The 16,584-nt window shown below is 38.1% G+C and overlaps 2 protein-coding genes and 1 long non-coding RNA gene across 6 annotated transcripts in view; 1 reads left to right on the top strand and 2 right to left on the bottom strand.

The window, feature by feature from the left end:
- Positions 1–623: 623 nt before the first annotated feature.
- LOC309485375 (sulfotransferase 2B1-like) lies at positions 624–6,671 on the bottom strand. The gene is made up of 6 exons (XM_082152216.1): positions 6,489–6,671; positions 4,225–4,436; positions 4,007–4,133; positions 3,691–3,785; positions 1,888–2,068; positions 624–1,150 (listed from the first exon to the last, which is right to left on the bottom strand). The coding sequence occupies exons 1-6, from the start codon at positions 6,625–6,627 to the stop codon at positions 1,041–1,043; spliced, it is 864 nt and encodes a 287-aa protein (XP_082008342.1). The 5' UTR covers positions 6,628–6,671; the 3' UTR covers positions 624–1,040.
- Positions 6,672–7,048: 377 nt separating this feature from the next.
- Positions 7,049–16,584, bottom strand: part of radil2b (Ras association and DIL domains 2b) — a 53,672-nt gene continuing 44,136 nt past the window's right edge. For both annotated transcript variants that reach the window (XM_082152090.1, XM_082152091.1), the window contains exons 12-16: positions 16,383–16,552; positions 15,520–15,820; positions 9,993–10,102; positions 8,442–8,581; positions 7,049–8,334 (exon numbers count right to left, since the gene is read on the bottom strand). In XM_082152090.1, coding sequence (XP_082008216.1) covers positions 8,262–8,334; positions 8,442–8,581; positions 9,993–10,102; positions 15,520–15,820; positions 16,383–16,552 — 794 coding nt within the window. In that variant the 3' untranslated portion in view covers positions 7,049–8,261. The remainder of the gene's footprint in view (positions 8,335–8,441; positions 8,582–9,992; positions 10,103–15,519; positions 15,821–16,382; positions 16,553–16,584) is intronic.
- LOC309485381 lies at positions 11,503–14,935 on the top strand. Of its 3 annotated transcripts, XR_014201141.1 has the most exons (7): positions 11,503–11,685; positions 12,442–12,640; positions 12,778–12,827; positions 13,275–13,323; positions 13,889–14,068; positions 14,230–14,287; positions 14,380–14,935. It is a non-coding gene; the product is annotated as an uncharacterized lncRNA (long non-coding RNA). The 3 variants fall into 3 exon arrangements; XR_014201142.1 differs by lacking the exon at positions 14,230–14,287 and having other exon boundaries at positions 11,509–11,685; positions 14,380–14,934; XR_014201143.1 differs by lacking the exons at positions 11,503–11,685; positions 14,230–14,287 and adding an exon at positions 11,763–11,894 and having other exon boundaries at positions 14,380–14,934.

The raw sequence follows: 16,584 nt of genomic DNA on the forward strand, positions 1-16,584 counted from the left end.
AAACAGTCTAACTTGCATTAGACTAGACTATGAGCACATTTTAGACTTGTCTAACACTATAGACCGGTCTAACATAGCTTTGTGAAACCGGCCCCTGGAAATGAATAGAAGTCTAAACGGCTTGCCATAGTAGATGTTGTTTTGGATGTCGAGTCACTGGACTGTCATGTAATCATGGTAACCAGGGCTTTTTTGCAAGAGTTTGGAAGCAAATGCATGTCATTATTGTTTGTTATTGTGCAAGACTTCATGCTCTTAACACTTCCTGAAAATTATTCCCTTACTGTAGTTGTTTATTAGTTTATCAAAGCTCAAATAGCTTCTATACACCTAATACTATAATCAGAGATGTAAAAAGTGCACTGAAATAAAAATTTAAGGGAAAGTATATGGATATTGAGATCATTTCCACCTATATACCCAAAATAAGTTTATGTTTTGATGCATATGTGGTTTAAATTTTGATGCATCAGGCATTTATCACTCATATAGTCATATAGATATTATGAGAATATGGGGGGAAAAACAGCTCAATTTCATTCAGAGACTCAAACTGAGCAAAAATGCTGCAGATGCTGATATTTAGATGGACAAACAAAGTGATGAAATTCTGATGCTTGTAATGCAAATGAATGAGATCTTTATAACAGTACAGCAGATACTTACATAAAATACATATAACAATCAATATCTACAGATAATATGTCTTAGTAAGTTGATATTTAAATTCCTAGGTTTATGATCAAAGCTCTGTAGCTTTAAAACAAATAATGCAATGCAATACAATGAAGATTGAGAGATTAACAAATAAACCAAATAAAACCAAGCCAATCATTTATTTCATACATTATGCAATAAATTAAAAAGCATATTTTTAATCACAAAATTCAAATAAAATGGAAATGTCACACAAATAACAATAATTATTGTTCATTTTTAATTGTCTTTTATTTAAAAAAAAAAACAATGATATAAAAATGTCTGTTAAAGGCCTGTCTGTTGTTATTAAAAGCAGGAAAGATTAAACAGATGCATTTTTTTCAGTCCCATGGAAATTTGAATTTCACATCTTTCATTTTGTCTTTGTATACAGCATCAAATCGCTGCTCTTGAGCCTCGTTGAAATGATTCTTCCAGTCGCCTGCGATTCCTGATGAATAAAACAAGACAAAGATTACAGTAACTCTTACAGTCAAATGATATTCAAGTGAAACGCTTTGGATAATTCACCCAGAAAGTACTTCACACACTTTTATAACACTATTTTTGGTGCATTTGCAACTTTTGAAGCATGAAAGGGTGAGTGTATTGTCACGGGATACTCCACATTTTTTGGAAATAGGCTCATTTTACAACTCCCCCAGAGTTCAACAGTTGAGCTTTACCGTTTTCGAATCCATTCAGCCGATCTCCGGGTCTAAAATAGTCCCCAGCTCGGTAACGTGACCGGGACTAAGTTTGTCTAACCTATTAGACCTATTTTCAGGCGCTGTGTCATATCATTACGCCTGCTGGACTCATGGTACGGCAGCAAAGTTTATTGATTATTACGCAGGAATGAGAGTATAGTTCCTAGCCATATCAGCCTAGAAAATCACAACTTTACATTTTCTGTCGGTCTTAGTACACGATGTAACTACATAAGAGTCAAGTTTAAATAGGAAAAATATCGAAACTCTTTGGTAATTTTTTTGAGAGAGATGCTAATGGTCCTGTCCGATTCAATGATCTATGCTAAGCTATGCTAAAAGTGGTACCGCCAGACCCGGAGATCGGCTGAATGGATTCGAAAACGGTAAGACTCAACTGTTTAACTCTGGGGGAATTGTAAATTGAGCCTATTTCCAAAAAAAGTGGAGTATCCCTTTAAGAAGATTGATCTGTTACCTTTCCTCAGGAATTCTGATTTCTTCTGGTTCATGAATTCCTCTGGAACCAGAGAAAGGTTGGACATTTTGTTTTGCTTCATGTTCTTGAAAACACACTGGTCGGCGATCTTCTCCGTCACGTCCGGACTCAGAGATTTCCCAAGAAACTGTGCGATTTTCTCCACGGATCCTTTCAAATCCTGACCGAAGATTTGAATGATCACATGTTGGAAATCATGATGCATTTTCACAATGATATCAGTGTTTTACTGAACCAAAAACAATGAAAATCCACTCCAAATGTGAATAATAAGCAATAAAGCTGCCTCCTTGTTTGTTTGTTCTATACTCTTAGTACTCGGGAAAAACGGACATGTGAAGAACCTTAACCTTAACCTACTTTGGATATTTCGACCAAGTTCAATGAGGTTCAAGGACATGAGAAAGCAGAGATTACGCCAGAGAGACCTTGAAAAAGACCTTGAACAACTTGGCAATATTACGACTGCTGATAACCTAATAAACTGAGTGGCCTATAAACCACGGATGAGTTTATTCTGGCTTCAAAAACTGATTCCTATACCCTTCCTACAATTGTGAACACCTTTGACGGAAATCTGTTTTATTTGCCTTCTTTACATTTATATGAAAAGAATTAGACTTTTCTGGACCCAGATTTCACTTACTTCACCTAACCTGGGAATAATAAATAATAAGATTAAAGGTGTTCCGATCTCAAGTCTCGCTCTGGAGTAACTCGCCCAAACCAGCTTGACCCGACTGTTATCTCACGATTACAGAGACCCATGAACTCTGACGGGTGTAATAAAAATAAACCAATAAACTCAACCTGCATATCCACTCCTGCTGAGTGAAGTGCCTCGTTTATCTTCTGCTCTGAGGACTTTTAAGTCAAAATGTATTTCTTTTTCCTTTAGGCTGCATCCGACATCGCATACTTCCCTACAATATAGTAAGTGGAAAACAGTATGTGACAAAAGAAGTCTGTCCGAATTCACAGAGAAGCAAAAAGCGCCCGGATGACCGACTTCTTCCGGCGAGATTCTGAAGTGTGCATACGATAGACACTTTACTTTCTTCGGTGTTTCATGTGCTATATAGTAGCAAAGTATTTGATTTCAGACGCAGCGTCGGTTTCTGATCAGCTTCTGTTTGGTTGCTATGGTTACTGAGTACATTGTTCACCTGTTTCTTGCTATCCTGTGCATTTATACCCCACTGTTTAGTTCAGAGTCGGTTTGCGTTGTTCTTGAGTTCCTCCTGTTCCAGAGTGTTTTGTTTTTGCTTAAAGTTTTTAATGTAGTTTATGTGTCTATGTGGTGTTTTTAATCTGCTTTAAGACAAAGCATGTGTAAATTCATAAGTCGACACCATTGCTGAGTATTTCCTCCTTAAAACTGCAGTGAACCAAAGACAGTCTCAAACACACGCTTTGAAATCGCTGGTGTTTCTGACGTCACAAACTACCTTGTAAACCAATCAGATCAACGTGTGATCGTCAACCAGTGGATCTCTGAGCTGAGTGAGTGAGTGGAGGCGGGGCTCATTTGCATATTCATAGAACCGCACATACTAAATGAGGCAAAGGTGTTGAGTTACATTCAAGATATTGATATATAAAGGCAATTTCATTTTTTTTCAAGGAAAAAACGTTTCAATATGTCATTTTGGTGATCAAATATGAGTTTTAAGGGGTAAAATGATTGACTAGAGGGGGACTTTAATAAAAGACGCCTGCATTTAGATCGTTGCCTGTGTTCTCCTGCTTTAAACCAACCCGTGACATGAAAAAGATACTTACAGCGATCATCTCCTCATAGAAAATGTACATTATGGACTCTTGCTCTTCAGCATTAAGCCAACCTTTCACATGATCAAACCAGGAACCAAACATGACTGTGGAGAAAAGAAATCACACTTGTATTACAGCACAAAGAGGAATAAAGAAAGACTGCAAATGTACAATATTAGGACATATTAAGTTGCCATTATAATCTATCCAGTCAAATTACATGAGGACGGAACAGAACATCAAATCTAGACCAGTTTTTACAGTTTAAGATATTCATAGTCAGAAATATGGAGGCTGTGGATGATAACGAGAACGGAGATCCTACTGTCTCCGTCGAGGAACTTCTCCATGAACTCGTCTTGAGTTCCCGGGTTCACCAGGTATGAGGCCATTCCATAGTAGTGATATGAGGACGTGAACACGTCTTTCGGGTTACGCATGACATTCAGAACCTGAAGCCCAGAGCAAAGCATGCAGAAGATGATGCACATGATTTATGATTTATGAAGTGCATCTGAACGTTGTTGTTGTTGTTGTTGTTACCCTGGGCTTTATTTTGAAGTAAGACTCGTTCATCATTGCGTGATGGAAGTGAGTAGCAAAGATGCGAGGAGACGGTCTCTGGTCTAAACTGAGCAGCATCGCCCGGTGTTCCTCCAGCCACGGCACTCGGTCCCAGTTCGGCACCGTCAGCACCGGCGTCAGATCGCCCTCGCTCACTATCAAGGGCACGACCTCCTGCATCCATGTGGTGCCTGAGAACATTCAGCAAACCACGGGTCAGTGACATGATTCTGAGTTTACTCAAACACACTGACACATGGTATACACAGCTTTCAAAATCACTTGCAACCAACAATGAGTAGCCTACATTTCACACATGCATTTAAAACTAGATGTTTTCTTGTGTTTATTCATCATTGATTCTTATATGACATTGTCCCACTTGATAAAAATGAAAATTTAGCTTGCAAGTATAACAAATTTTTCTGCAAGCAAATACTTGTGAAAAGAAGTATAGGAATGGCACGCTTCAGAAGAATATACTTAGTAGGACTTAAGTCTTTGAAATATAGGGCCCTATTTTAACGATCTGAAACGCAAGTGTCAAGCGCAAAACGCAAGTAACTTTGTGGGCGGGTCTCGGGCGCTGTTGCTATTTTCCCGGCGGGATAAATGCCTCTTGCGCCAGGCGCAAATCTAACATGTGTTGGTCTGAAGTAGCTTCATTATTCATAGGTGTGGTTTGGGCGTAACGTGAAATAAACCAATCAGAGCGTCATCTCACATTCCCTTTAAGAGCAGACGTGCTTTTTCCATAGCGGATTGCTATTGTAACGGCGGATTTGCCAGACGCACGCCAGGAGCGGTTCACAGCCAAGGAGAGCAACGCTCTCGTCACGGCCGTAAAAGAGAGAAGTTACATTGAAATGGAGAAACCCACCCAAATTGACTTCGGTTAAACAGGCGTATGATAATTTGGGTAAATGTGTAAGCTAGATGTATGCTTTTATAATAAATAGTCTATCTATCTATCTACAGTATCTATCTATCTATCTATCTATCTATCTATCTATCGTAATAATGTATGATTTGCAAAAATGAAAACTGCTGCTTCTGTGTAGATGAGAGAATCAAAGTGCGCGTTGTGCACACGCTACATTGATTATGGCCAAGCATGCACCCTTAAAATAGCATATGAATAACATGCGCAACGCGCCACTGACTTTAAACTATTTTTTCCTGGTTTGTGGCGCAATTGTTTTCTAAACCTGCAAAATAGCATGAAGGAACATTTGCGCCGGAACACGCCTCCTCTTTGCGCTGAACCGCCCCCGGGAGCGCAAGTGTATTTCCTAGTTTAGCGACGTGCGTCTGTGGAGGGAAAAGCGTGCTTTGCGCGGGTGCAAAATAGGAATGATACATTCCCCCACGGGTCAGTGACATGATTCTGAGTTTACTCAAACACACTGACACATGGTATACACACATGGTATACACGGTGTACAAAGTCAATTGCGCTGGGTGCAAGATAGGGCCCATATAGTTAAAAAATACTGCAAAACAACATTTATGATAAACTGAAATATACCTTAATGTAATTTTACATTCAAACTTGTATGTCATGTATTTAAAGTCCTCCTGTGGTGAAAATCCAGCTTTTAATGTTGTTTATGTGTCTATGTTTTAATCTGCTTTAAGACAAAGCATGTGTAAGTTCATAAGTCGACAGCATTGCTGAGTATTTCCTCCTGCTTTTTAAAACTGCAGTGAACCAAAGACAGTCTCAAAAACATGCTTTGAAATCGCTGGTGTTTCTGACATCACAAACTACCTTGTAACCAATCAGATCAACGTGTGATCGACAACCAGTGGATCTCTGAGCTGAGTGAGTGAGTGAGTGGAGGCGGGGCTCATTTGCATATTCATAGAACCGCGCATACTAAATGAGGCAAGGGTGTCAAGTTACATTCAAGATATTTTAAGGTTTAAATATGTCAGTTTGGTGATCAAAGATGAAGTTTAAGGGATACAATTATTGACAGGGGGTACTTTTATTTGACATCCGTGACACTTTTACAGTAATCTGCACCATAGAATGATAAAACTCCATAATTTCTCTTGGTAATTTCTTGTAAATGATCATATGTAGTTTTTCCCCCTCTTTTGTTGTTTCTTTAATGCTATTATGAATGCAACATGAATACAATTGCGATTATCTGTAAGTGTGCAGTATATTATGTTAATACAAAAAAAAGAAAAAGAAAAAAAAAGAAGAATAAAAAGGTAAAACTCTGCAAACTCACCAGATTTGGGATAAGTGACGATCAGAATGTCATCTGGACGGAAAGTGAACTCCTCATAGTATTTCAGGCTTTCAGGAGGGTGTAAATGCGTCGGCACGTACACACCTTTACAATCCGAGTACAGTTCTGCCTCCGTCATTTTCTGAAGCAAACGAACAATAATAAACCTCAAGTTCCAGCTGAGAGCTGATGTAGATCCTGTAAGACCGCGAGAACTCACACATCCCGCGTGACCTTCGTGTAATAATCAACACATCTCTTTCGCAATAAGTGCGTAAGTTCAACATGCTCCTGATTCCCTGCTAGTGTGCAAACAGTTGTTTTCTTACTCATAGCAATTCTTCAGTAAAACCGAACATTATTCACACACCAGATGTAATTTCTGATAGTGTTTCACTAGTGTGTGCAGGACACTATAGTTCATTTATGTAAGTGAGGAGAGCTAAATAAAGTAAACTGATACCCAATAACTCTTCATACAGTGTAAAATATATTCAAATTTGGGACCAGAAATGATTCCGACACTTTGAGCTGATCATGTTTTGCTGAAGTGTTTTGTCTTTAATTGCTAATGCTCTTTTTACACACAGACTGAACAAAATGAAGCATTGCTTGGTGATTGGTTGAGCTAAACTGGTATTATCTAATTGTGTAGTTAAATTTAACAGCTGACAGATATTCAACATAATTCATGTGTGAGACAGTCTAACAGAAGGACGGACAAAACCAGTCAAATAAGTTCTGCTCATATTTTACCATTTTCTAAACTATAGCAAATAAACTGTGATAATGTGAGAGATGTTGAAGATGTCTGAATACATGTTGGTTTGACTGTATTTGTTGCAGTGAAGCACAAAGTCTTCTAGATACTATAATTTATTAAGTAACTCAGGTGGTCCAGTGTCTTTTGTGAGCATATAGACTTGTTTGTCTCTGCTGTTAAAAAAGGCTAAAAATGCATGTTTTATGTTTTATATATGGACTTTTAATGCCAGTAATAAAGAGCCGTATAAATTTGGCACGAGAGACATAATATTGCATTTTAGTTACTCAAACTAAAACTAAGCAGCCAACCATTCGTTTCATACATCATGCAATAAATTAAGATGCAGTCAGTTCTGAAGGCACATGACATATACATTCATTATTCTAATCATTCCCATATTTTTTGATAACAAAATTCAATTAAAATGCAAAGATTAGACAATGCAAAGACAATTAAGATTATAATAAAAAGGGACCTGTACATATAAAACCAGATGTTTTAAAAATGCCATTTTGTTTTGCTTGTTTTTGTTCACAAAGTCCAGTGAGAGTTCTTCTCTATATCAGTGTTTCTGAACTCCTGAAACGCCTCCATTGTAGTCTTGAGTTTCTTCCGGGAACGAACACGTCACAATATTCCTCATTATAATAATTAATGCGCAGAATAAAGGGGCGGGGCCTGGTTGAGTTAGTTAGTAGTGTGTTAAACTGGTGGTTAAGGGGCGGGACATTTCCCAAACACACTCGAAGCGCTCGACCAATCACAACACACTGCTCCAGCCGACCAATCAGAGCACAGTGTGCTTTTCAGGAGGAGGGGCTTCATAGAGACAGGAAGTAAACAGAGCGTTACTGACAGACTGGGAAGAGAGGAGCCGCAACAATGGAGAATATGTGGAAAATAATCAACATTCAAGCAGGAAAACCTGTTCTAGTAGAGTAGAAAAAACAAAAGGGCAAAAATAGATCCTCTATTTAGGGTTACGCTGAAAGTTTTGTCCTTGTTTCTTATGTAGCGCTGTGAGATCTGGCAACCAGTAGCCGAGGTTTGTCTCCTGACATCTGAATGAGTTCCAGGGAACTAGAAGAGGAAGAAGAAGAAGAAATGTTACAGAATCTGTTATTTAATAACATAATAACATATTAATATTCTCATAATGCGCTCAGATGGGCTGTAATCCTGCTCACGTCTGATAGTCGAGTCCCACCAGACTCAGTCCGTTCACTGCGAGTATCCGATCGCCTTCTCTCAGTCTCCGGGATAAAGCAGCCGGAGAATCGGGAAGAACTGATCGGATGTAAATCCCACTGACGGGAAACGGTGTTTCCTGCGAAAAACAAATGATTGTGACTCCACAGTGTTCGTGATTCAATGGAAGCTTGTTTCCACCACAGAATGAAAAATAAAAATGGTAATTGCAACTTTTTATCTCACAATTCTGACACAATTCTGACTTTTTTCTCTCAATTGCATGATATAAAGTAGCAATTGCGAGTTTTAAAGTCAGAATTGTGAGATATAGTCAGAATTGTGAGAAATAAACTTGAAATTCTGACTTTTTTCTCAGAATTGCATGTTACAATTCCTACTTTATAACACAAAATTGGGAGTTATAAAGTCAGAATTGCATGATATAAAGTCACAATAACGAGAAATAAAGTCAGAATTGTGCAATTGTCGCAATTGTGAGATAAAAAGTCGCAATTATCTTTTAAAATGTTTTATTATGTGTTTTATTCATATGATTCTGTATGAAAACACATCAACAGCTTTATTCCAAACTTTATCCTTTATCTACACCTTTTACCAAAAATTTGCTCAGTATTTTTATCTTGTTTTGAAGTGAGTTTGTGCTTAAAACAAGAACAAATATCATCTAATGGAGTCCCTTTGAATTATGATTATTTTTCTGACTCCATTAGCAGATATTTGTTCTTGTTTTAAGCACAAACTCACTTCATTATGACACATTTTTCATAAAACCAGACTTAATATCTTCAGTCATTCTGCTTCTCCAGTAAATGTATCTTGATTTATGAATGTTGAGATGTTTGTGCTGGAAAACAAGTCTTTGTGTGTGCAGTGTGTAAATAATCAGAGAACTAAGAATATTCCATCTTTAACCACATGGTGATGCTATTGAGCTGTAAGGAAACTATAATATTACATTAATAATATGTTGTTTGTTATAGAAAGGATTTGCTGTAATTGAAGTAACTGCATGATATTCCAACTAATTATTGTAATTAATCACAATTAACTTCATATTTCAATATATGATGAGAAAAGTCCCTAAATGAATACCATTCAAATGTACTGTATTTGCAGATTAAAACAAAATTGAACAAAATGACTTAAAGTTGGCATGAAATCAAAATGGACAATTTTTTTTATATTGCAGTGTTTATTATAATAATTTATCATTATTGTTTTAAATTGATCTCTTAATCTTGAATCAGAATAACTTCCCTTCCCTCTTCATCTCTCCTCTTCTCTGATGACGTGTGTAATGGCATTAATCGTTTCTCCTCTGTTCTGGAACAAGAACAAATGTGGGCGGGGCTTGATTGTGTCTGTGGGGAATTGATTGGATGGTTGTGGTTTGCTATTGGCTGATCTCATGTGAGTGACAGGTTGCCCCGCCCACATCATCAGAGAAGAGAAGAGATGCTGAAACTTATTCTGATTCGAGATTATTAACACAATAAAGATTTCTGATTTCCCAGGGATCCACTCACCTGTCCGTCGACCAACATCAGACCCAAACCACACGCTGATCTCTGCAGCTCCAGCACAAACACATCTTCATCTTCATCTTCCTCTCCATTCTCACACTCTTCACTCGCATCTACAAACACACACACACACACGTGTTTTTGTGTTTCAAACATTCTGCTTGGACTGGACATACTGTACCCAAAATGTACTCAGACATCTTCAACATCTCTCACATTATCACAGTTTATTCACTATAGTTTAGAAAATGGTAATAAAATATGAGCAGAACTCAGTTGATATTTGACTGGTTTTGTCCGTCCTTCTGTTAGACTGTCTCACACATGAATTATGTTGAATATCTGTCAGCTGTTAAATTTAACTACACAATTAGATAATACCAGTTTAGCTCAACCAATCACCAAGCAATGCTTCATTTTGTTCAGTCTGTGTGTAAAAAGAGCATTAGCAATTAAAGACAAAACACTTCAGCAAAACATGATCAGCTCAAAGTGTCCCAATCATTTCTGGTCCAAAATCTGTATTCATTTTACACTGTATGAAGAATATTTGGGTATAATATGTCTCAGTTTACTTTATTCCGCTCTCCTCACTTACATAAACCCAGATAGCAAAAAATATCGGCACGGCTTCTTTTTGCCGCCGGCCCCAAGCTGTCGGCTATAGGTGCGGCCCGCTGGCGGCGATGAAACGTTTGCCGCCGAATACGTCACTCCCAAATTTTGCGAGATGCCGCCGGCGAACAGCCGCCGGGCCGCCGACTTCATTCTCTCTGGCGGTTGCCGCCGTCTAAATGAACCGCGGCCGGCTGGCGGCAAGCCGCTTTGAAATCGACCAGCCATGAGTGAAACTGACAGCATCTTAACTACTTTTCACATTTAAAGCGATTATAATTATTATGTGAATTATATACATTTTTGTTGTTGCTCCAAAGCCATTAGGGGTTATAACAGATTTGACTCTGATTCCATGATAAGGTTTAGGAAATTACATTTAAATTACTTTGAAACTCTGAAGCGATAATATGTAAAATATATAGAATTATTTTATTCACTTAAGGTGACAATTCTTTACATTTCTTTGATTTATGCACAATTTGAGATGCACCAATAGACCAAACAGAATTCCTTTTGTAAAACTTACTTGGCAATAAATATCTTTCTGATTCTGATTAGTTTTTAAAATAAATATTTCATTCATGGTATGAACAATTTAGCAGAATAAATGGATGAAGTTCGATTTTTCACCAATGCTTGAAATCAGTGAACAGTGAAAGACATCTGCAACTTGGCCAAAATCTTGGGTTTGCTTTATATTTTTTTTATAATTTGCAACCATGGTAATGTCTATGAGAAACATGAAAATCCCTGTTTTGACCTGAAGGATAAAGTGAAATATTTATAAATATTTTGTCTCTCTGTCACTCCAGGAAATTGTGGTTATGTCTTTCATTGTTTTACAAGCTCAATTTTTTTTTTTTTTTACCTTTTACATGTATAAGGGATTACTTTGTTTGCAGTCTGCAATTGCGAGTTTTGCGACCTGTACAAATGTTTAAGAAAGTGTTAAAGCACAAACAGAGAAGTACCTCCACCGGTCGAGAGGGGCAGCACCTAAAAAACTGAAGCAGATTTACTCGTCTCGTCTCTTCACACGGTTTCAGTATTTGGAGAGAGGGAAGATACGATCTTTAAAGTAAGTACATTTTTCCTTTTTGTGTAACGCAATATTACTATGTTCATTTTTGACATTGTTTTTAGTTCTTTTTCTTAAAATCTGTTCTTGCCTAACTAGTCAAGCTAAAGTAAGTTAGCCTTGTTTGCAAAGTTTCCGCCATGTTTCTGCCATAGCTAGGCTAACGTTACTTGGTTTCTTCCTGGCGTTGAGTTTTTTTCTTCTTCTAAGTATGTTTAACTGTTATGTATGTTTATACAAGTGTGAGTACATGTGGTTTAAGATAGTATTGGTCAGTCGAATTAACTAACGTTACAGTTCCTGAACTACGGACAATTATTCTGCCGCCTGCGTGGGAATGGTAACGTTAGCAAAATCTTCACGACAAGAAAGACTGATCAGTATAACTTGTGTTGTTTTCTAACTAAACATGATTATGCTGCTAGTCTAGATTACAGTGTTCGCTACCACATGCTGTTTCACCTTTTTTACACACTGAGTTCAAGCATGTTCTAACGTTACATGTTAAATGTATCTAGCTACAGTAGGTAGCCAAACTTTACATCTAGAAAGACTTAGTTTAACTTTTGGTGTTTTCTTACAAAAATAACGATGTAGGTTGTTTATATGATTTTGTTTGTCTGAATATGGTTTTCTGTTGATCCACTTGTGAAAATTACTGCTTTTTCGAAGGGGTGAGCATTTTAATGCTGTTGATTTTGCCTGAAATGTTTTTATCAAAAAGTATACTTTATGCTAATGTGTCTTCTATTTTAGATGCTTCACATTGTTCAGTTTATCAACAAGGAGGATCTGCCATTTGCAGTGGTTCCGCAAGCGTGGCTCAGCGAAGGGCATGTGCCATTGGCCCCCATTTAACCTCCGCAAAAAAGACAAAGGAACAATTTAGCCATCCGCTGCACACCTCCACACAGCACCTGGGAGAAACATCATTTTAAGTTCATGAAGGGAGCAGGTAAATGGGTCTGACTTGTACATTTGATTTTCCTTTATTTCATCTGTGTAATTTATTTGTCTGTTTATTGTGGATAACGGAATCTTTCATTCATTATTATTATTATTATCATCAAATTTCTGTTTCCTCTTTCTTAGAACCAGGTTTCTCCCCAGTAATCCAGAATCCGCCAAGAGTTTGAGTACAAGTAAGTGATGTTATTTGTGAAGTTTTTTTGTCTTGGAAACTATTGCTTCTATTTAAAGTTGGCATGAACTGGAAGTTACAAACGACTTTTCTCCAGTGTTGTGACGTATTTCCAAGTGAAAGGGAATATTGAATAGAGGAGCAGGGTTTTACTCTAGCGCTCCTCCTCTCCATCTCTGCTCATAGCAGACTAATGGTTTGAGGGGAGTTGCTACGCCCTCACGCCATTGCACATGACCGGAAGAGAAGTCGTTTCGAGGGGGAGGCAAGGGTAACGTATTTGATTAAAGATTATAAGGGTACATGAAAAAAAAAAAAAAATGAAGTGCAGAGACGAATCATTTACATAAACACTACAATATTACATATAAAAATACAAATTGTAAAATTTGATTTCATGCTGACTTTAAGATGATGAATCCTTTAATCATAATCTGTTTTTCACTAGGACACTTGATGGGATTCGCTGCAGCAGTTTCTGGATGAAAGGTGTTGAGGTGTGTTGTACATTCCATTAGCTTTGCAAAGTTCAATTATTGTTTCATTACTGAATATGCAATACTCTAGCCTGACTACGTCAGACTTCGTACTTCCGCTCAATTTCATTTCGCTTCTGTACTCAGTCTGAGACAGCGTCAGAGCTTTCCGTTTTCCTCCGGCCTGAAAACAGCCGGCCAATCAACGAACAGAGGGCGGGCTGAGAGCCGTGACGTAGACGCTGATTGTACTGTGGATGCGTAGACTTACTTCACATAATCTGCAAAAGTCGTTCACAGCCATGTTCACGCCGGTATTTCGCTCGATGGTTTTGTTTTCGCATCATACATGTGTTTACAGTGGAAGTTAGATGCGGCTGAGCATGCGCATTACACACGCCATAACCAAACGTTATGTGATTGGCTTACGGGTAACCAATGATTTTAAACTTCAGACAAAGAAAACACTTTTCAATTATGCCATGCCAGACTCTGTCTACGAAGCAAAGCGAAGTAGCAGAGTTTGGTATTACCAGGCTAGCAATACTCTGCATTGAAATGAAAGCTGTTATGTTTGCTCCCCCAGCTCATCAAGTACTAAGCTTTACACCCCCGGCAGCAAATTTACCCTGGCAGCATATGGGTGATGTTGTGTCTGTTGGAGTTATCCCTGTCAGGGGATCTGTTACTCCCCCTACACACCCAGGAAGATTTGCCGTGTCTTGACAACAGTTTGAAGCAGGATAAAAAGCTCCAGGAACAATTTGTAAGTTTGCTGATTATAACGCCATAGAGTAATCTAAAAAGTAAAGTTTAAGATTGTGTACTGCATATATTACAGTCTGAATCCTTAGCCTTTCACATTTTTTATTTATTTATGAGAAGCTTCAGAGAAATGTAATTTGTAACACTTTTTTGGATTTTCAGCTCGGTGTGGGGGATAAAGCATGTTTTAGAGACATGTTCCTTTAGACCATTGTTAAAAGTAAGTTGGATATTTTTTTAATTATATTTAAGTAGATGTGTATGGCTTCATGCAATTCAAATGAAATGACAGATCTGTATTTTCTAAATTAGCCATCCGGAAGAACCTGGCAACCCAGGATGCCACTGATGAAGCGGTCTAGGTTAACGTTTCGCGTTACCTGAAAGGAGCATCTGACCGTGAAGGCAGAAAAAGGCACCGCACAGCTGAGAGGGACCCACAGCCGACCACTTAGGCTGACTACTGACACCCCAGAATCACTGACAACTGGAATCCTTTCTTTATCTTGCAGTCAGTAACATCAAGACCCCTAAAGAAGTCAGAAGTGTCACACTATACTCACTAACTGTGGAAATTACTTTCTTTTTTTTCTTTTTTCAAATAATGCTTGTAAGTCCTTGTGCCACATGGTCAGCATTGCAGCTATAATGGTCTATTCTACTCCAGAGCTTTACTATAAATTACTACCACTTAACCTATTGTTAGAAATGGCTTGTAAATGTGATGTCATACTTTGATTTATTTGGTATCCTGCACATTATTTCGTATCAAGTATTCTCTTTACTTGTCATAATGTTTACAGGTAATTTGTTTCACCCTAGAGCTGTCCTCTTTATATGAACAATTATTGTAAGAGTTGTAATTTAAGGCTGTTTTTTGTTTGTTTGTTTTTTTACCAAAATTTAATAAGAAACCTGCATGTTAGTATTGATTTATTTATTTTTCTGTTATGTTTCAGTGATCTGACATATCTTGTTTAAATGACAGTTAATGTACTTTGAAATGTGGAATAAAAATGCCAAATGGATATTTGTCTGGTTGGAGCAATCATTATTCTTGATAAACTGCATGCTATAAATATTAAATATTATATATAGCCAGAATAAGCGGCGGCAGATCGCTCGAAAATAGCGCTTGCCTCCAGCGGGCCGCGGAAGGGCCGCCTTAAATAAAACGGCGGCGGGACGGCGGTTGGCCCGCGGGCCGGCCGCGGAACGAAGGCGGTAGGAAGGCGGCTGCCGCTTTTAAAAAGCGGCTGCCGCCGGCGGTGCGCCGTCCAACGTGTTTGCGATGTCGCCCTTCTGCCGCTTCTACTGCCGCCGGAGCGCCGACGGTGGGCCGCCGACTCATTGCTATCTGGGAATGAGCTATAGTGTCCTGCACACACTAGTGAAACAGCATCAGAAATGATCTCTGGTGTGTGAGTAGTGTTTGGTGTGTGTGTCCCGCACCTTCCTCCTGTGCGCCGGCACCGCTGGATCCGGGCGTCTGAGGGTTCGAGTCGGTGAGCTCCAGGTTCTGCGGTGTGTTCGGTGGCGTCAGCAAACACGACGGATCCGCTGATACGCTGATGCGCGACACAGCTTCATTCTGAAGAGCAAGACTCTGCAGTTTAGTGTTTAACAGAGCTTCACATGATCCCGAGTCGATCGCGCGAGGAAACAGCGACTCCGCCTGACCGACCTCGAGGCGAGCTTTAGGATGAACCTCCAGTTTCAGGAGCTTGGCCTCCATCGGCACTGCAGACACCAGCTGGAGGAACACACACTTAATCATACGTGTGTGTGTGTGTGTGTGTGTGTGTGTGTGTGTGTGTGTGTGTTCTGGCGGTTCTGAGGATTCTTAAAACCATTTTTGTTAAAATTAATGTTAGTACAATCATTTTATAAAATAAAAAGATTTTTTAAATTTTTTAAATAATTTTTAAATATATATTTTTTTATTTCAGCTACTTGTTTCTCAAAATGTCTCATTTTCATTTATTATAAATTATAATTATTTATATAAAATAAAATATTATATATATATTATAATATAATTTATAATATTATAATTTATATATATATATATATATATAATTTAATTTAAAACTGAAATAAAATAATATGAAAAATATATAGACATATTAATAAATACTACTACAAATTCTAAAACCCCACACACAAAAATGATAAATTTATGTAAAAAATTTATATATAAAAAAAATCTCAATTACACTAAAATAGCACTGCACTAAATGAGAACCTAATTAGTGAAATACAATCAATATCAATATTTAGTTCTATCATATGATAAAGATGAAGGAGGTGCGTACTGGAGGCGGTGCTGAGGATTCTGGGTCAGTGATTTCCCTGATGATGCTCAGGAAGTGATGTAGTTGTTTAATTAGATCGCTGTCACTGATTGGTCTCTTGAGCTCGAGTGTGAAACCGTCGGCTGGAAGAACGAGCGGCGGATGATTGTCGAAACTCTCCAGGATATCGGCTGCAAACACACCAAACGTTAGATTTATTATT

The sequence above is a fragment of the Leuciscus leuciscus genome (assembly GCF_965113295.1).
Source record: "Leuciscus leuciscus genome assembly, chromosome: 21".
Taxonomy (NCBI): domain Eukaryota; kingdom Metazoa; phylum Chordata; class Actinopteri; order Cypriniformes; family Leuciscidae; genus Leuciscus; species Leuciscus leuciscus.